Below are 19,232 nucleotides of genomic sequence, written 5' to 3'. Positions count from 1 at the left end.
TTGTTACAGACCGCAGGTCCTCCCATTCTGGCCCGCCGCCTTTCCCTATACCGCAAGAGAGTGCGCTCTTGCTACCTTGTCGATGTGCAAAGGATTGCTGACACTTTATCCCTAGGCGTCATACTGTCTGTCATACTCTGCCTAAGCAACCATTTGGCCATCGGCAGTGGTGAATCTGGAATACAGGTAGCACAACTCTACATCGCCATGTGTTCGCAACTGTGGAGCTCCCTGGGACTGTCTCTGACCATGATCGGTACGAAAAGAAGGGACTCTAATCCGGGCTGGACTGCTTTCTCGGATTCGTGGACAAAAAGTAAAGCTCGTATAGGGTCACAGCTAGTCGATATCCCTGGTATATGGACATGTGGGAGGGGGCCAATTTAAAACTTGTTGCCTGCTCCATGTCCGCCACATCACACGGCGGAGAGCACTAGAATGGTCCCTGCCGCTGTCAACGAACGTCGCCAGTGCTTACTAGATTTTCATGGGGTACCTTGTGTATGGGTCTGTAACGAGGTATGCCCCGAGACAAGTAATCAGTTCGGGCGAAAAGGAATCTGAGCGACAGACCGACTGAGTGGCAGCTCTAGGGCATCAGATTGAAACCAAAGCGGACAGGGGCGAACCTCGAGGCCATTGCAAGAGCGGGGCGAGCAGGTCGGTACCTCGTATCGCTGAGTGATCCACGATACTAAACATGCCCAACCGTAATACGAAAGGATTAGTGAACGCAGCACTTGACACTTCAAAGCTGTAGCCAGGATGATGAGTGCATTATGCTCACTGTCATTACCGGATTAGAAGCTCAAGTGTCTCGGGCCCATCCCCTCTACGTAAGTGTAGTGACATATAGCACCAAATTGGACCAATTGTGTGCTATACATAGTGTAGTATAGAGAAGGCGTGAAGGAAACGAAGCCTTCGGAGGGTTTCGAATGTCGGGTCATGGTAAATAAGAATTGATCAAAATGCGGGCCGCAACTTCCCTACCTTGACGTCTGTCCGAAAATCTAAGTGAAGGAAGGCGGAGGACATGCAAAGATGATGAAATAAGATGTCACAAACGGCGAGAACGACCGACCGTTCCTTGCTCAACATGACGCACTAAAGAATGGCAAACTAAGAAGAAGATTGTTACGCTTCTAAGATACGCAGGCTGAATGCCAACACCAAAGACATTGGAGGGGCGAGCCGTGTTCTAGTATGGCACCTACATCGTTGTCACGCATGATATTGGCGTTTTCAAGTTCGCTTCATCTCAAGAAATCGCCACCAGTCTTGGCCAGTACCTCATCATAATAGCTCTGGAAAGCCAGCCAGCCCTTCTCGGGCGTCCCTACCTGATTATACGTCTCCGCCGCCTCAACGTCCGGTATGATTTTTGGCTTGTGGCCGCTTCCTGCGGATGCTGCATCGACTAGGAGCTGTGCTTGACATGTCTTGTCGAGGGAGAGGAACCAAAAAGCGGCTTCATCGACGGACTGGCCTACGGTTAGGATCCCGTGGTTTTGGAGAATAGCTGCTTTGCCGTCGCCTACGCTTGTCAGCCTGCATCCACCTAGAGAGACTGTAAGGTCATGGAGAGGTATGCATACCCAGAGCATCTGCTATTCTTTCTCCCTCCTCACTCGCAAGTACGACCCCACCGAACTGCTTATACACGCCATGGCTTTTGTAAAAGCGAATGCTGTCCTGCGTAATCATATCTAGTTCCCTCCCAAATGCACTAAATGCCTTGCCATGCACCGAATGCGCATGACATGCCGCATGCACATTGCTCCTCCTCTTGTGTATTGCACTATGAATCGCAAACGCCGCCGCGTTGATGGGCTGATCTCCCTCTACCACCTCGCCCGCCTCGTTCACTAGTATCAAGTCGGAGACGCGGATTAGCGAGAAGTGCGTGGACAGCGGGTTTAGCCAGAAGTGGTCGGTGAGGATAGGGTCGCGCACGCTGATGTGGCCGGCAACGCCTTCGTCGAAGCCTCGTGAGGCAAAAACGCGGTATGCAGCTGCGAGGTGCTGTTTGCGGTAGAGGCGCTCGTCTTCGAGGCTGGTGAAGGAGGGGTACTTGCGGACCTTGAGGGCTTTGCCGGAGGTTGTGCGGCCCATGGCGGCCACGGTGCGGTTATCGTTCGATTCAGCATGGTCGACGCGGACACCTGCTGCGACAGACGCTTGGAGTGGTTTTGAAGACGTCGCGAGAGCGCGATTGAAGCCTTTTCGGAGACATGGTCGACGCTGAGTAGCTGTAAAAGCGCGAGAAAGCGATCGGGGTAAGAAGTACGCTGCTGACATTGTGAGGGCTGGTGATTAGCTGCTTATAGTGGGAAGCTTGAGCTCTATTTATGAGATTTTCCCCGCAGTTGCGTGATAGAGACATATCCGACGGGAATGCCGAAGGACACGTATTGGTGGCCTAAAGACATGATGCAGGTGCCTCTATCTTAGCAACTGTAGGAACGTAGCCGTCGTGAGTTCTGATCGGCTTCTGATCGGGCTTTGATGACATAATACCGAGCACGTGAGCACGCGTCTAGCCCAATTCTTGATCCCAGCCCAAGTTATGTGGTGTAGTATCATTTGCATAGAGTGAATCGCATTCAACCTGAACACAGAGGTTGTTACGAAACACGAGAGAGGTGCAAGGAACTCTTATTAAGAGAGCATTCAAACATTACTATTAACTATGTGACTATAACAGCTTGTAGCGACAATAGCTAGCCAACAAGAAATACAGCAAGCACAGAAGCGGTCGTACAGATCTTCATCTCAAGCTTCCAAAAACTCCACTGACCGCCAAAGATATCAATTCTCAGCACCACCCTAGTAGTAGTAGGGCTTGTTGGGGTCAGTCAGATCGAAGATGACAGCGCTATGAGGCCAGCCGCCACCGCGCTCCGGGAACTGAGAAAGGAAGTCAATGCTGCGGTTGAAGCTAAGACTTCCATCCGCGTTGATGTCAATCCACTGCGCCTTGAAGTCGGCAGGTGTGTTGACAACGCTGATATCGCCTGCCTGAACAAAGTAATCGGTAACAAGCAGGTTCTTCTTGTCCGGGGAAACCTTGACGTAGTGGGGTCCAACGATGCCCTGGTTCTCATTCGGGTCGTCGAGGCGCTTGACGTTGCTGAGGTCGCTGATGTCGAGCGCAGCGACGTGGTTGCCGATGGTGAGAGTGAAGTAGGCGAATTTGCCGTCGTCGGTGATGTCTGAGTAGATGGCGAGGTTGTCACGAGCGCGTGGACCAAGGTCGAAGAGCAGCTCTGCGACACCCTGCTTACCCTGTGCGTTCTTGCGGAACGGGTAGATGATCCAGACTTCACCGGGGCCGACAGCAGTGGCAATAGCAGCGGATTCCTTGTTGCCTGGGATGAACTTGACGTCCTGGATGCCCTGGCCGTTGGGAATAGTGATGGTGCTGATGATCTTGCGCGAGCTGAGCTCCCAAAGACGGAGAGTGTTGGCCTTCTGGATGCCGTTGATGGAAGCGGGCTTGAGGATAGTAAGGGGAACGACGAAGTCCGAGGTGAGGATAATGTTGTTCTCGAAGTCGATGGAGAGACCGTGGGGGCTGAACTGCTCACCGAGGACGTTCAGCGTCGACTCGACATCCTCGGGCCACTCATGGATGATGTTGAAGTCGGCGTCGGTCTCGACGAGACGGCCAGGGGAGGTGCCCACGGCGGAACCCATGTAGGTAATGAAGAAACCGCCATCAGGCTTTGCACGGATCTCATCCGTGATGGAGGAGAGAAGAGCGCGGTTGCTCTTCTTGAACTTGGGCTGGTAGGGGTTGGTGGTGTCGAAGTAGTAGGCAGTATCCTATTCTATGTGAGTATGTTGGATTGGGAATTATGTGAGCTGCCTACCTGAGTCTTCAACAGCGATAGCAGACCACCACCGACCAAAGTCTTGCCATCTAGAGACGGACCAAGATGGTGCGGCGAGTTACCACTGGACGGAACATCGGTAAGGGCAATCAGAGTGCCAAATGTATCGTCATCAAGGGAGTATGTGGCAAGAAAATCCTTGTGCTGGTTGTCACCAGCAGAGGTCCAGAAGTAACCAATCTTTTTGGGCTTGATGCTGGTGTTGACCTCATGAGGTGGGCTGGGCAACGGAGGAGTCGGAACTTGAAGAATTGGGAGAGGAGGAGCGTTCTTAGAAAGAGGCTCAGTGACTCCAGGGATGAGAGGGATGAGAGGTGGGAGTGAAAGGGCGCTGGCAGTGCTGGCGAGCAGCGCCGAGATAAGCGTAGTAGAGTGCATAGTGAACGAATGAGTGAAGATGATCCTGGCGGAAAATGAAGGACTCTGGAGCTGTTGAGAGGCTTTGAGCAAGTTGTGAGCTGGTTTTTGAATTGCGATTCTCACGGTCTCTCTTATAGTGCAAGCCTACCTCTCTGACTTCGTTCTATTCTCTCCTCTTCCCTGTACTATGACCCAAATCGCCGCCACATCCCATGTACGATCACGAACGTCGAAAATCATCATCTCTTCCATCACTGGCGTAGATTGTATCATCCAGCCTGCGGTTGACGACGAATATCGAATGTAGTCCCATTGCACAGGCAGATCGACAGGGGCACGGTGCAATGAAGACCCGGGAGTCGGAAAGAAGGTTCGTCCAAGAATTTCAAGCTCTCAAATCCTAGTGGAGTGCTTGGATCAAGGACTTCAAAGGCACCCGTGGTATGAAGATCGTCGCCAAAGGCACGTTTTGAGTTATGTGTATACGGCAGATGGCGTTAGTACGTGATAATGAACGCCGATTGATCTCCTGAAAACAGACGTAGCTTAGTTTTTCTCAAAGAGCTAACCTTATTAGAGCCATGTGCAAGGCGTGCTTACACCAGAAGTGAAGCCGACATGCAGAAGCTGAGCACATGAGGCCGATTGATCTACGCCTTAGTAACCTTTGAGACAGGCGCTTGGAATTTTGAAAGGATCGCCGAACATGTTGCCTCCACTGCAGGGGCACACCAGTCTGTTCGTTAGATTGGGATCTTGCGAGCAACAAGGTACGGCCAAGTCAGAATGGCCCTTGCGAGTGACAGACGGCGACCTGGTGAGCCACGTGCGGATAATGTGGGCGGATCTGCAATCTGAGCAGCATCCGGGTTCCGTATTCCAAATGTTGTGTTCTCCAGTTCCTGTCTTTAGGACGATATTGGAGAGCGTCTCCACGCCCTGTGCTGTGATAGACCGTTGTGACCTTAGAATAAGTCAGCCATTATGGACCACCATGTTGGCGACGACACACCTGAACATCGTCCCCCGCATCAGACAGGGCTCTCGAGATGTCCGTGAGCCCATCTGGGCAATCTGGGGTTTTGGTGATTTGATCTGCGAATTTCATCATCGGCATAGCCCATGAACCCATGCTAGCGCACCCGTTCAGGGCCGGATCAGCGTCACCCACACAATTGAGCCAAGCATCGCGACATTGTGTCCAATGTTTGCGAACGTGGGACAACTAAGACGACAGAATCCACCGAGCACGGCTGCGACGACCATCATCATCTTGCAATCCGGTAGATCGGTTCTGCAGGTTAGGGAGTGCAGGTGTGCTTGGACTGGAGTCCACTATCGATCCCCAGTGTTTGCGCGAATCTGTTCCAGAAAGAGATGCAATGCTAGTGATCGGCTCAACTACTCCCCTGTTCAGATTTCGTGTTCTTGTTGTTGTATTCGCGCACGCGCCTCGTGAGCACGCGAGAGCTCGCAGGAAATGAGGGGAGATGCAATTGGCCGGATTAGGGTCAGCACACAATAAACATACATAAGACTAGCATCCAGTCTTCGGCCTTCATAGCAAGGTTTTCGACTTACCTCTCAGTCATTCATTCTATCCTGCCTGCACCATGAAGCTGCAAACACTTGCCGCCAGTGTCCTGTTCGCGTCGTCATCCCTCGCTGCTGTCATCAAGCGGGAGTCTCAGTTCAATAAGGGACAACCAATTGATGGCAAAGGCAAAGGCGCTCCTATCCTGGGTATAGAGCCTTCGAATTAGAGTCTTTTGTAACATCGCTGACCATGTGCTGCAGGTGGTACCGACCGTCAGATTGACATTGCTAACCCATCGAACTTGGGCGAGCAAGGTACCGACTCCGGCACCGTACCCAACCTGAAGTGGCGTTTCGGCGATTCGAAGACTAGGATCTATCCTGGCGGCTGGGTTCGAGAGCAGGTGGACAATGATCTTCCAGCAAGCCACGATATCGCAGCGGCCCAGCAACATTTGAAGAAGGGTGCGATTCGCGAATTGCACTGGCATCGTGTGGTATGTCGATACTCAATAGAGTTATTGGATCCAGTTCGCTAACAGGATAGGCTGAATGGGGCCAAGTGCTCTTCGGTCGTGTTTTAGTCTCTGCCGTGGACGAGAAGGGTCGCCACCAGGTCACGGAGCTAGGTTTTGGAGACATCTGGTACTTCCCCAAGGGCCAGGCCCATACCGTTCAAGGGCTTGACGACGAGAACGAATACCTTCTCGCCTTCGACGATGGAGACTTTGACAGGGCTGGCACTACCTTCAACCTAGACGATTGGCTCGCGAAGACTCCAAAGTCTATCCTTGCAAAGAGCTTTGGTCTGCCAGAGTCAGTATTCGACAAGCTTCCAGAGAAGAACCCATACATACAGAACAGCACCACTGGTCAGGGATCTAAGTTCAGGACCATCAGTGGTGGTGGAGGCGAACTTACGGGTGATGCATCATACGTCTACCGCACTTTCCAGCATGCTCCTGAGCCTGCGCCCGGTGGTGCTGGCCAGTGGTGGAAGATCGACTCGACCAACTTCCCAATTGCGAAGACTATTGCTTCTACATACGTTGTCATCGAACCCAAGGGTGTGAGGGAACTGCATTGGCATCCCACCGTGAGTTATCCTGTTACTACCCTCGCTTGAGCTGTTAGCTGACTCGATGAAGTCCGAGGAATGGCTGTATTTCCATGAAGGTGAGGCTCGCGCTACCGTCTTCACCGGCAACAGCAACTCGCGAACATTCAACTTCAAGCCCGGTGACACTGCCGTCTTCCCTGACAACTCGGGTAAGGGACCCTTCTTCCCCTCGCAACTTGACATCTCGCTGACTTGTAGTAGGCCACTACATCGAGAACACTTCGGAGACGCAGAACCTAACCTTCATCGAGATCTACAAGGCGGAGCGCGTTGCTGACGTTTCGTTGACCCAGTGGCTGGCTCTTACGCCTGCGGACATTGTAGCTGATGTTCTCAAGATCCCCATCGACGTTGTCCAAGGTCTGAAGAAGGAGAAGCAAGTGATCGTCCACGGTCGCAAGAACTAAGATGACTACGTGTCAGCTGTGAGAGAAGGCGCGCTATGCTCGCATAGATAACTTGACGCAAAATCAGGCCTCGTTGCCTCATTTTGCTCTCTTTAGCATCGCATTAATATTAATGTTAATTCTCCAAAATCTTGTGTTCGATGCTGTGTTGACGCCATAGTTTCGCCTAACAATATCTGCTTTTAATTTAGCTGTGAGCGACATAGGGTAGTAGAGCATAGTTTACCTTGACTTGACACTCGCGCTTGATACATTATTATGTTAATTGATCAATAATCTCTCACAACGCCTCTCTGTATTTGACCGGCCCCAGTGACCCGAGCGCCATTGGTGAGCTTCCGGCGTTTCTCCCTCAACAACAGAGGGCTACTCGAAAAAGACAGGTCCTGATATTACTTCTTTCAGCTCGGAGCAGGATCGTATATGAGTGTTGGCAACATGTTGGCAGGGTATCAAGAAGTGATATGAGAGGGAAATCTGTGCCAATGAATGTCGCACCATGAACAGGATTCAACGCGCTAGGAAAGGTTTTGTATTCGTATCCTATTGTAAGGAAAGAGTGTAGCAGCTAGTAGCTCTAATACCGTAAAAGACATAACTAGTAAGGCTATGCATGTTAACAAGAACAATTGGGCGAGCCACTAAAGCTTACGGTTGATGCAGAGCGCCACACCTCCCGAGGACGCAGTGAAAAGGACCGGATAGGTCGCCAAGGTAGGCTTTGACTGAACATGTCGCAAATTCCAGCCCATGTCGCGATCACTGGTTTAAGCATTGATTAGTTCGAGAAGTGGCTTGCCTGGATCAGACTATTCCACGCACCTGGGCACTGGTGTTGGAATAAGATGGCGGGGATGACGCCTGTCATCGGGCCGGTTTCGGGGATACGAGGCCGCTCCCCTTGCCACATATGGTCACGGATTACAGCGCCTGCGCGCAAGTCCGTCACTCAAAAACTTGCTCACGTTGGAATCACTGCAAGCGCTGCGGTCCAAAATGTCTATAGAGATACTCTTGATTTCGATCAATCTACCGACCACGTGCCTGCCTTTCCTCATCCAAATGCTTCATCTCAATGTCCACCGCATACGTCTGTTTCTTATATAACCCCTTCGGATCGATAGGTGTGTCGCTTTGATCCGATGCTCCGTCGTGCAGCGGCTCCCAATTTTCCTCTCGTCCATGGCGTACGGTTGACAGGCTGAAGCCGCCATCCGCAGGGGTGAGTCGCGGCTGACTACCAATGGTGAAGAAGTCCCTACTTGGACCTGGTGTGCTTCTCTTGTTGCTTGGCCCAGAACTACCCCCGCTGGTTTCACCGCGGAAGAAGTGGCGGAGAGAGGGTACGGAGGAGGCGACGCATCCGATTCCTGTTTCGACGTTTGAACAGAGCATGATGTGGGCGACCCAGACTATCGCAAATAGTTAGTAATTAATGTTCGACAATATGCGGGCAGTAGTTTCAATACTTACATTGTAGGTTCGTCATTCCCTCGAATCTGTTGATGTAAGGTATACGAACCATAGTGATAATCGACGCCCTGATTGCATGTAAGCTGCCCGGTCCGTGTAATGATAGTTGGTGAATGTTAGTGACAAAGACTTACACCGAGGCGAACGATAGCAGTCCGAACGCTTGTAGCTTTTGCTGCTTTTTCATCTGCGTGTTCCACAGAATAATCGCGGGCACGACCACCAATGCTAGATCTGTCACGATCGTAGAGACCGTAGCGACATGGCCAATGATGACGAAGGTTCCCACGGGTGCACATGAGCCTTTCCCCGTGAGTACTAGTAGAGGCGTCCATATGGTTCTAACCGGGCGACAATACAAGAGTGTGCCGATAAAAGTGATGCAGAATGATGCCCAGGTGATTCCCAATAGTACGTAAACGGTGACGCGTAGGTTTATCTTGGTCGACGCAATGCGCAGGATGGTAATCCAGATAGAAGATTTTACAACCGCCAGTGCGAGAACATATGTCAAGATCCATATAATGTAGTATTTCATGGCTTCGCTCCGTTGCCATGCGTTGAGGTCGGCCTCGAGCCTTCCCAGACCGACGAGGAGGGCGTATATGGCAAGGCCGGTGGCGGCAGTGTAGACGATCTAATATCACAGATTGTCAGATGGCCCACTTGCAGCGTTAGGCGGAATTGCGGAATGGTATACTTACAGTACCTGCGACCATGAAAGCATCGTCTAATCCAAAGATGGCTTTGGAAATGCGTGTATAAGCTCTCATCGACACGGTGATGACCGAGAGAACCCAGAATACACACGAAATTGCGAGGATCGCAAGAGGTAAGCCATCCAGAGGGATGATCCTCTCATTAGGATTGACCGTGGTGGACATTGCTGTGGATGATGAGACGGGTAGCTGTGGGCATGCGATCTCAGTATACGATGTCCATGGGCCTGAGTTAAATGTTCGCCACGCCTAGCAACAGAAGGATGTAAGCAAGTAGTAATATAAAAGGGTTGAGAGGCGCCCCAATGCCCCAGGACCACCTGTTGGCTATCACTAGTCCGGGGGTGTAACTTAAGAGTGGGATAATAGTTGCAACTTCCATGTATTAGTAGAATTTTGCGTTGATCTTTGGCTTCTACGCCTTAGCCGGTGGGCCTGACAGCCGCGGAACCATCTATGGAGAAGTCCAGAATGTCGATAAAATGCATTAATGGTCTTGTGCGGGACGCTTAGTGTCGGTATCCCTGCCGTCAGGAATACTTTTGCTCTAGGCTACCGGCAACGCTCTCCCGAAGCGTGGCTACCGGGTTCATGTCATCGGTTGCAGCACAGTTACCTATATGATAGCGAGTGGGACCCTACTTTAGCGCTGCCTCGTTAGGTATGCACCTTACTCAGTGAGGCATCCGCCGACTGAGAACGGTTTGTTGCTATAACCCAAGACTCAGGAGACATTGGGCTGATGTTGATGTAAAAATCTCACAAAGCTATCAGATGCAACGTCCACTTCTCGGCAACCTGTAGCCGCGGAGATTTGATGGTGTGGCATTGCTAGCGTGCGGGACTTTTTCGGCGACTAGTATCCTTGTTTTGACATGTGCTACCCATGCAAGTTGATTCGGACCGATGTGGCATCACGAAACATCAACGCCTTAATCCTTTGAAAACGGTCGTGAGGGTTGTCTACCGCGCATACAGGAGTGTGCAGTGCCTCCGATTTGGACGAGAATATTACATCAATTCGGAGTCTGTTTGGCCTTTCTATTTAGATTCAACGCAACAAGCATCTTCACACCGGCACGGTTTACAGGGATATCTTCTAGCGAACGACGGAGGAACGCACCCTAGGACTAACACATGCCGTCCATGCGGGTTCTACTTAACGGCAAACACGCGTGTTCATACCTGGACAGAAGAATTATGAAACACGTTACGTCAGACGATGATAACTCGCACACCCCTATTTTCCTTCGTCATCGGGATGAACATGTCATGGTCGTATGCAAGATCCTCATCAGTCGTATCAGAGAGGCGCATCTGTGGTATAACGCGAAGTACCAATGCTGTAAGACAAAGATGAAGCTCACACAAGGCAAGACTGTCGCGAAATGGTGTTAGCAAGAGTCGAACATGTTGCAAAGGTAATTCCTGTTGAGGGTAGAACTACTTACTTCATGCCTAAGCAAGAGCGACTTCCCTTCGAGAAGGCCAACATGCTGCGCTCGACATCTTTCCTGCGATGACCGTCCTCGTCCAGCCATCGTTCAGGAATAAAAGCGTAGGAGTCAGGAAATGCTCGGTGGTCGTGGTGCGTAATGAAGGCCGACATTCCGACAGCATAGCCTTGGGGAATAACGTGTTCGACTGGCTTTTTGTTCCATTCTCCTCGGTAGAGCAGGTTCTCTTCAGTCGGTATGCGGGCAGTACGACTAGAGACGCCGTAGGACAATCTCAGGCCCTCTTGGATCACGGCTCCAAGGTACGGTAGGGTTTCAAGGACGGGCCATGCTGGAAGCTGTTTTGGGTCCTCCACGACAGCCTTCAGCTCTCGTGTCAACTTTGCGAGGATATCCGGCTTTGTTAGGAGATGGTACGTCATGACAGACAAGGCCCAGCTAGTGGTTTCCGTTCCCGCCCCAACTACTGCGGCCGCTTCATCAGCTAAGCGATGTGTTTCCTTATCAGAAAGTTCCAGTTCAGATTGCAAGAGCGAGGCGAAAATAGTAGGTCGATCATACGTTATACCAGCGTCGATATCTGCTTTGGCTTTGATAACTTTAGCAGGCAGGTCGATTTGAAGGGTGCGAATAAGCAATGCAATATCCTTGGGAACATAGTCGACAAAAACTTTGCCCAATCCAGCGCTGGCCTTCGTCCAAGGGAAAAAACGGAAGATGAAAACCGGTCGGAGAATGGACGCAGTCGGGGCACGAAAGTTCGGATACCATCCTTTCTGGTCGAGAAAACCGAAACTTTCGCCGAAGCTGTAGCTGGAGATTGCGTCAGACGTGAAGCAGCTGTATGCCATGGCGATGTCGAAAGCCTCGTTATCGCCTGACTGCGCGAGTAATTTGTCACAAAGTTTTTGCACCAACCCATGGACCTCAGGTTCGAGCCGCGCGATCATTGCCCGAGAGAAGAATTTGGCGAGTGGGACGCGCCTCAGACGATGAATGTCATGATCAACTGTTCCAAAGCCAGCTTGTCCAAGACTAAACGTGTTTTAGCGGACATACTTTTGTTCGAACTGTAAAAGAAACGTACGCTGAACCATTAATCTGGTGTAGAGGCTTGTCGCGCTTCCGGCCACCAACAGCATAGATCTCATCCGCGAAGCTGATATCACTGCAATGTACCTCGTTGGGGTTGATTCGAACAATGGGACCTAAAAAATAAGTTGGTCGTTAGTCTAGACCCCGAGTGTAATGAATGCCCTCGCCTGCTCACCATATTGCTCGTGCATCTTCTTGATCTCCTTCGTATAACAACCAAATTTCACGACATCGTAGTAAAACTCGAGCAAGTATGTTGCCGCTGCAATTCTCGGTCCAGGAATGTGGCTCAACGGATGAAGGGGAGAGACATTGTACAATGCCTGCAGAACTTTGAAGGCCACCCATGCGCTGATGAGCACCAGGACATAGTATGCTGTGTGGAAAGATGTGTCCCGCGTCAACGGTACGTCTTGAGTTCCCATAATGTAGTGCGACGGGAGTAAAAAGAAACTCTCTCATCGGCGTAGATGAATACCTCCGCCATCTTTACGTGTACAACGCAGAGGATAGCGCTGCCGGGACTCGACGCAAAAATGGTGAAGTATCGGCGTGGAAGACCCTCTAGACCGAGTGTGATCCACCTACTACGGTCCACGCTAAACCGACTCTATTGAAACGCCGCGGAAAGGGAGGACGGGCCGTCCTAAAAACAGCGGTGTTCCGTGATCGACGAATTGTGTGTGGCTAGAATGACGACTCGTGTCAGTTGCGCTAGTGACGCCAAGCCTTGTCATTAGCGTGGCGCTCGGATCTCTGCATTAGCCGCAATAGTGCAACTGTCAACATGCTGCGCGCCGTTCATGAATTGCATTACTCATCGCAAATTTCGGTCGACCTGCAGGACTTCAGAGTTCATCCATTTCAGCCAGTGAGACGTCTTTATAACCCTTGAAGGTGACCCGCGCTGGATTCTGCCCTTGGAAGTGGCAGCTCGCTAAACGCAGCACCAGATTCTGTCGCGTAGAATACCTTAGAAGGCCACACCGTCTTTTTGGTGTAGGTATGATCGCCAATGAACGGCATACTGCGTTCCCTAAAAGTTCCAGCCGTCCGCCACATGTGGCCCACCCAAATTCAAGGTCCTCAATTGGTCTGAATGCCTCATTGCGCGGCTGGCTTTCCCCCTTATTCGCTAGGCTGAAGGCGAATAGCTAAAACCTCAAGGGGATACCACAGTCGTCGACAAGCGATGTCTCCTGAGAGGATTGCTTCAAAGCTTGCGTGTTTTGGTATCATCCCACTTATTGAAGTTCTTGCTGCCCACGCCCAGATCACGCTCCCGAGCCCAACTAGGCACAATGCGATGCTAATTTTCAGCAGCACAACCGGCAGTTGCGAAAGGTAGAGCTGCAATCCACTTACCGGCTACTTGACCCGTCCAACCAGCGTAGCATCCCCTGACCTTCAAGATGTAGTCCGTCTGCGTTCAAGGCAATGCTCTGCTAGGATCCTGCTGCGACTACATTGCCCATGTCCCTTTCGGTGCCCCTGCATCTTTCACAATTATAAGAACCGGCGCAAAGATCTTTTTGATCCTCATTCGGGCACCTTATCATCTGAGGCTCGCTAACCGGGAGTTCGAATAAATTTTTATAACGCTAGCGGAAAAGGAGAGTTTCAGCGCTCTGGAGCAGTACTAGATCTTCAAGCTACTCGTCGTTCTGGTCATCCAGCAGATCATCATTGGACAAGACGAAGCCATAGTCAGTAAACACGCCTTCGTCATAGTCAACCCTGTAAAACGTAGGTGTTGCGCAAGGTTGGCTGGCCGGCGTATATTGCGAATTCTAGCTTCATTGCTCGCTCAACCCATGAAAAATCGTCGTAAACTTAGCAGGCTCTTATACCCTAGGTGGTTTGATACTGCTTTCTCCTACTACGTTGTATAATCCCTCTCGCTAGCGTTGGCTTTACCTTCAAAAAGAAGTTCCCGAGGACTGGACATTGTGCCAGTGTTAGTCTCGGGATGAATAAACTTTGAGTGCGGAGATTTTTGTCGCTCTACGGAAGTGGGTTCGCAGACACTATAAACGCCACAAATTCTAGGCTGAAGTCTCACGGGTAGTATCTTGGTGAGTCTAAGCTCGTGAGTTCGTCTCCAAACATGTAAGAGGTCATGGTAGTCAGTATCTATGAGAACAACGAGACTACATTCCATTCTTTGACTTTTAGATAGGCTCTACAACGTCTCTCCCCGATGTATATTAAGCAAAAATATAGATGACTATGCTATGTATATTGTTATCGCCTCTACTGTGTTGCTCAATGACCAGCGAAAACTGCTCGAGTATTTTGCAGGCCTAGTATATTGTAGCCTTCAGCTTCGTAAAGTCCTCGACCATCTCTCCCTCCTTCCACACACCCTCGACATACATCTCCCGCCCCGGCTTCCCATTCCGGGGTAGCTCATTCAGCCATCCCCACTGCGCTTTCTGCTTTAAACCCCTCTCCTTCCAATCTTTTAGATCTTTCTCTGGCTGATTGTTCAAGAACGGCAGGACCTTGATTAGTGTAGGATCGTGCGCTATACACACCAAGATATCAGGGTGTTCATCGAAACGCTGAAGCTCCCTGATGCTGCGCGCTGCTTCTTCGCGGTTGAGATACGCTGATTGGGCGAAGGAGGTTACTTCGAAGAACGGAGAGGTTTGCGAAGCTGGGGATGATGAGCCAGCGGGATGTACTTCCGTGAACATGGAGCAGGGACAAGGGTGGGGTAGATGGCTGTCTAGATGTTCATTTGGTACCTGGTTTGGGAGTGCTATCTTGGATGAAGGCCGGAAGCTTCCACCAAAATGACATATGTCTCCGCCTAAAAATACAAACGTTGCTGGTGTAGTGCGAGCAAGGCCGCACATGTGCCCTATCGCGTGGCCTGGCGTATCGAGTAGATAGAAGCTGCCATCGCCAAAGTAGTCGTGTGCTCTAAAGTTGCCAATCTTGAATTCGTCCGAGAAATTGATCTCGCGGACCGCGCGACCTTCGAAGTTCGCATCGAGGAAGATAGCGTTGGGTAGAGTTGGGTAGCCGGGCATGAAGTTCTCCTTGAAACCTTGTCCCACCACGACTTCGACGTGTTGAGGATACTTCTCTGGCGCCCCATGGTGATCCCAATGCCAGTGTGACCAAATCATAGCATCGAGCTCGTCCAACGGGACCCCTGCTTCTTGCACAATGTCATGCACGTCTTTTTCGATTCTCAATCCTTTTACGTTTAGGTTCAGGCGCTCTTTTATTCGTGGCGAGAAATTCTCAAAGTCCTTTCGTGCACCGCAGTCGAAGAGAACTTTCTTGTGCAACTGCGGGTGCTCGACGAGGAATGTTATGGATGTGAGATTAAGAATCTCGAAACCCCGGAGAGTTGGTTGGATGAAGCCTTTTGAGGAGACGCACATTTGCGTTTCTGCATCTATGGCTCGCAAGCGGACTACAGAGTTTGAAGGCGGAATGTTGAGGTTTGCCATCTTGAGCGAGGTCTTGATTCTACAATATGAACAGGGTAGTACAGATGGTGGAGTTGTTGTTGAGACTAGATAATTGAGAACCCGGAAATGCATATCACTCAAGCTATATTCAGCTAAAGGGATCATACCTAGAGATGTAATGCCCTGTTGGTCAGTATCCGAGCCATGCTGTGCCGGGCAATTGAGGAGTAACCCATTTCTTGGTTCTGGAGGATTATGTCGCACTCTGTAGTCAACAACCCTGGCAAAAGGAATGCCAGGGAGGGCCAATATTACATCTTCCAAAGCGGTGCTTATTTCTGGTGAAGAGGGAGAGACTTGTGCTCCATCTACATCGCTAGCTTGAACTGAGAGTATGGGCAGCGGTCAAATTTCCTGATGTCAAAGCAGGTTCCTAATAATGCGCGATACGCGCGCGTGGGATTCGCAAGGTTTCGACGAAGGCCTGCCTCCCCATTCGACGCAGCGGTGGGAATGTGGCACCAACATGCGGTGTCTTTATTAACGACTCCCGCTTGGCCCAGCACGACACGGAATGCCGTCGGCCTGTCCCGCATTCTACACGTGCAGGAACAAAGAGCCAGCAGCGGTTCGCTCGTCGGGGAAGCTAGCGGATGCATCCGGTCGGAAATACTGACAATTGGGGATTTGACTGCTTCTCTGCTGTGCCCGTAACACGCTGGCTGCAGCCGTGTGTGCTGTTTGTGCGTGAGACAAGAAAGAAAGTTGCCCCGTAGACGGCAATGGCCGTGCAGATCTTGGTTGCGGAAATGAAGAAACCGCGCGGCTTGTTCGAGGTTAGTCAAATTAGGTACATAGCGGACCTCACGAAGTCTGCGGTTCACCATTAGGCTTTACGAACAAATCCGCGAAGCTCCCTTGACCGACGCGTTGCATCTCGTCGACGCTAGAATGATAGCTACAGTAATCGCGACAGGAGCAAAAGTCGCCATGCACGACCCGCTGTCCACACCTGACCACTCGTTCTCGTATCGGTAGCTGGATAAAGGTGGCGATTGCAGTCACGAAATTGGCAGGTAGCCCGTCGCTTGGATTGGACGTTGCCGATTGATCCGCAGTTGCTATCAGTACTGCGCAGCGCCCAGGTTGGGGGGTTCGATGGCTATTTATCAGAGCGAAGGATGCTTGGAACGTGCTGCTTGAACGCACCACTTAGGGATCGCGACTTCGTTACATAACTGATCAGCCGGCTTCTACTTGGCCTCCACTTGGTCCACTTTCTCCACGACACCGTAGTATTTGCGTTGCCGCCGCCAGCCGCCAAAGGGCCGGTCCGTCACTTAGGTCGAGCGCAGCGCAAGCGCCACTCGTTTGCTACCTCTACTTGCGACATTGTCACAATGCAAAGCAAAGAGAAGGTTGTTGTTGCGGAGACTACAGCGAAAAGTAGTGGGAGCAGCGACCATGGCGCCGCCGAACTGGCCGCAACACCGCTCAACTACACGCTCAAGCTCGATTTGCGCTTGATACCGATTCTAGGATGTACATACACCATCTTGTTCCTGGACCGGACGAATAGTGAGTCGAACTACACTGTCTTCGCATCACGAACTGGGACTCACATTTCGTAGTCGCAAATGCCAGAATCGAGGGGTTCGAGAAGAGCTTACACATGCCATTAAATGGCTACAACACGGCACTCTGGATTTTCTACGTGCCCTTCGTCCTGGTCGAAATACCTAGCAACATGATCATGAGCATGCCCCGTGTGCGACCCAACATCTTCCTTGGCTGCAATATGCTCATTCTTGGAGTTGCTGCCATGTGTCAAGGACTTACTGCGTCTTACGGTGGGCTGCTTGCATTGCGCTTCTTGATGGGTATCTTCGAAGCAACATTGCCCGCAGGTAAGTAATGCTTAGGGATTGACATCGCTCATATGGATTAATCACGATATAGGAGCTGCTCTGCTCATGGCTGAGTACTATACCCGCGCCCAGGCAGCGCTCAGATTTGCCATGTTCTTCACTTTCGGTGTCCTAGGCCCGTGTATCAGCGGTCTTTTAGCGTTCGGCATCCGCAACATGGATGGAGTCCAAGGGAAGGAGGGATGGAGGTGGATCTTTATCCTTGAGGGAATCCTTACCATTGCTGTCTCTTTCCTTGTTTTCATCCTTGTACCAGATTTTCCTGAGAGAACTAAAGTCCTAACCGCGTCAGAGAAGGAACACTTGCTCAAGACGCTAAGAGAAGACAAGGGTGACCAAAAGCTTGACATCAAGAGCGTGAATTGGCTCAAGACCATCTGTGACTACAGGATCTTGTTCCCGTAAGTTCTATACTATTCTAGCAATTCGCAGAAGACTGACTTTGTCCAGCACCCTCATGTTCTTCTGCTGCGACATGACCGCCGCCTCCATGTCCTCCTTCATCCCCACCATTCTCACCGAGCTAGGCTGGAAACGAGCCCGTGCACAAGCAATGTCCATTCCAATCTGGATCACCGGCATGGTATTCCAAATCGCCGCCGCCTTCATCTCCGGCCGCACCGGGTGGCGGTTCCCGTTCATCCTCTTTGGCATCCTTTGCGTTCTCGTAGGGTGGATCATCAACATCGCGTATTCGGAAGGCCGCGGCATCAGCGCAGCTGTGAGATACTTCAGTCTTTTCTGCATGAGTGCGGGGACATTTATTCAAATGACGATGACGACGAGCTGGTTGACGAACAATCTGCGTGGACGACCGAGTATTGCAGTGGGAACGGCGATTATCCTCGGCATTGGCAATTGCGCCAATTTCGTAGCGAGTAACGTGTTCATCAAGAAGGAGGCGCCACTGTACCCTACGGCGTTCAGAACGGGCTTGGGCATAACCGTTGCAGGAGCGGTTTTCTGCTTGGTCTATGTAGGCCTGTTGTGGAAGCATAACCAGAAACTGGACAAGAAGAGGACGGAGTTTGGTGGAGAGGATGACCAGAAAGAGTTCAGGTACCAGTACTAATCAGCGACTAAATGAGGGGTTGGGTAAAGACTGCTAAAGGCTTAGGGTGATAATCAATGAGTACATAGAGAGGATCGTTAATGCATACAGAGACACGACTTTGGCGAGATGAAATTCAGATTGGCTATACGCATATCAGTCCGCCTCAACTAACCCTATATGAGTGCGAGTAACAACGCGATAGTGTGGAGTAGGCTGCTTTGAGCGGTACATGCCATCGATGAGTTCCTCGCCATTCTAGCTTAGTCTTCTATCATATCTCACACCCATTTCCAGTTCAACGATCATTGTTAGACGCGTTTACCCTTCTCATCAAGTTCAACGTCCTCAACCAGGTCATCAAGCAGAAATCTCCAAACGCCAGACTCTGACATTAAGTTCCCACCTTCCTTCTTTTATTACCGTCACCCATTCTTGACTTTACTTTGTCATAATGTCCAGTTCTTCCTGTCGCATACGAAATTAGTATTTGTCAACTTCGAGTCTATTTCCATTCTTTAATTCGATACAACATGAGTATAGCTGTGCATATGGTGGACACATTGAATAAGAGAATATAATAAGAGAGAGAAAAATTCTATGCAATAGTCTCGATTGTTTAGCTGCTGTGCTTTCCTTGTCTACGCTCTGACGTCACGGCTCCTTCCCAACACACGGCAGTGACTGCTTTCGCTACATGTTTTTGTTGATAGTATTCCCGCACCCTTACCGCTTGCTGCCCACTTAATCCCGCTGTCTCAC

General features: G+C 50.8%; 7 protein-coding genes across 7 annotated transcripts; 2 read left to right on the top strand and 5 right to left on the bottom strand.

Moving 5' to 3' along the window:
* Nucleotides 1-1,116: 1,116 nt before the first annotated feature.
* Nucleotides 1,117-2,447, bottom strand: K460DRAFT_305219 (arad-like aldolase/epimerase). The gene is made up of 2 exons (XM_040930000.1): nucleotides 1,599-2,447; nucleotides 1,117-1,537 (listed from the first exon to the last, which is right to left on the bottom strand). The coding sequence occupies exons 1-2, from the start codon at nucleotides 2,299-2,301 to the stop codon at nucleotides 1,257-1,259; spliced, it is 984 nt and encodes a 327-aa protein (XP_040791831.1). The 5' UTR covers nucleotides 2,302-2,447; the 3' UTR covers nucleotides 1,117-1,256.
* Nucleotides 2,448-2,829: 382 nt separating this feature from the next.
* K460DRAFT_415659 (uncharacterized protein) lies at nucleotides 2,830-4,475 on the bottom strand (the record flags this gene model as incomplete). Its single annotated transcript, XM_040937749.1, has 2 exons — nucleotides 3,876-4,475; nucleotides 2,830-3,828 (listed from the first exon to the last, which is right to left on the bottom strand). Exons 1-2 carry the CDS (start codon nucleotides 4,272-4,274, stop codon nucleotides 2,830-2,832), a joined length of 1,398 nt encoding a protein of 465 aa, XP_040791830.1. The 5' UTR covers nucleotides 4,275-4,475.
* Nucleotides 4,476-5,869: 1,394 nt separating this feature from the next.
* On the top strand, nucleotides 5,870-7,319 carry K460DRAFT_404504 (Bicupin, oxalate decarboxylase/oxidase; the record flags this gene model as incomplete). The annotated part of the gene is made up of 5 exons (XM_040936737.1): nucleotides 5,870-5,999; nucleotides 6,054-6,289; nucleotides 6,340-6,888; nucleotides 6,941-7,061; nucleotides 7,114-7,319. 5 exons carry the CDS (start codon nucleotides 5,870-5,872, stop codon nucleotides 7,317-7,319), a joined length of 1,242 nt encoding a protein of 413 aa, XP_040791829.1.
* A 483-nt stretch (nucleotides 7,320-7,802) lies between these two features.
* Nucleotides 7,803-8,083, bottom strand: K460DRAFT_365155 (uncharacterized protein). The gene is made up of 2 exons (XM_040933130.1): nucleotides 7,972-8,083; nucleotides 7,803-7,926 (listed from the first exon to the last, which is right to left on the bottom strand). The coding sequence occupies exons 1-2, from the start codon at nucleotides 8,069-8,071 to the stop codon at nucleotides 7,838-7,840; spliced, it is 189 nt and encodes a 62-aa protein (XP_040791828.1). The 5' UTR covers nucleotides 8,072-8,083; the 3' UTR covers nucleotides 7,803-7,837.
* A 242-nt stretch (nucleotides 8,084-8,325) lies between these two features.
* Nucleotides 8,326-12,610, bottom strand: K460DRAFT_385126 (cytochrome P450). Its single transcript, XM_040935529.1, has 8 exons — nucleotides 12,239-12,610; nucleotides 12,056-12,176; nucleotides 10,963-12,003; nucleotides 10,733-10,889; nucleotides 9,497-9,760; nucleotides 8,927-9,429; nucleotides 8,793-8,860; nucleotides 8,326-8,731 (listed from the first exon to the last, which is right to left on the bottom strand). The coding sequence occupies exons 1-8, from the start codon at nucleotides 12,486-12,488 to the stop codon at nucleotides 8,349-8,351; spliced, it is 2,787 nt and encodes a 928-aa protein (XP_040791827.1). The 5' UTR covers nucleotides 12,489-12,610; the 3' UTR covers nucleotides 8,326-8,348.
* A 1,631-nt stretch (nucleotides 12,611-14,241) lies between these two features.
* On the bottom strand, nucleotides 14,242-15,530 carry K460DRAFT_394128 (Metallo-hydrolase/oxidoreductase; the record flags this gene model as incomplete). The annotated part of the gene is made up of 1 exon (XM_040935976.1): nucleotides 14,242-15,530. The coding sequence occupies one exon, from the start codon at nucleotides 15,528-15,530 to the stop codon at nucleotides 14,367-14,369; it is 1,164 nt and encodes a 387-aa protein (XP_040791826.1). The 3' UTR covers nucleotides 14,242-14,366.
* Nucleotides 15,531-16,648: 1,118 nt separating this feature from the next.
* Nucleotides 16,649-18,855, top strand: K460DRAFT_305206 (MFS general substrate transporter). The gene is made up of 4 exons (XM_040929999.1): nucleotides 16,649-17,069; nucleotides 17,123-17,398; nucleotides 17,451-17,820; nucleotides 17,870-18,855. The coding sequence occupies exons 1-4, from the start codon at nucleotides 16,892-16,894 to the stop codon at nucleotides 18,489-18,491; spliced, it is 1,446 nt and encodes a 481-aa protein (XP_040791825.1). The 5' UTR covers nucleotides 16,649-16,891; the 3' UTR covers nucleotides 18,492-18,855.
* The last annotated feature ends 377 nt before the right edge of the window (nucleotides 18,856-19,232 follow it).

This window comes from Cucurbitaria berberidis (assembly GCF_010015615.1).
Source record: "Cucurbitaria berberidis CBS 394.84 unplaced genomic scaffold K460scaffold_2, whole genome shotgun sequence".
Lineage (NCBI taxonomy): Eukaryota > Fungi > Ascomycota > Dothideomycetes > Pleosporales > Cucurbitariaceae > Cucurbitaria > Cucurbitaria berberidis.
This window is presented reverse-complemented; position numbering and strand designations above follow the sequence as displayed.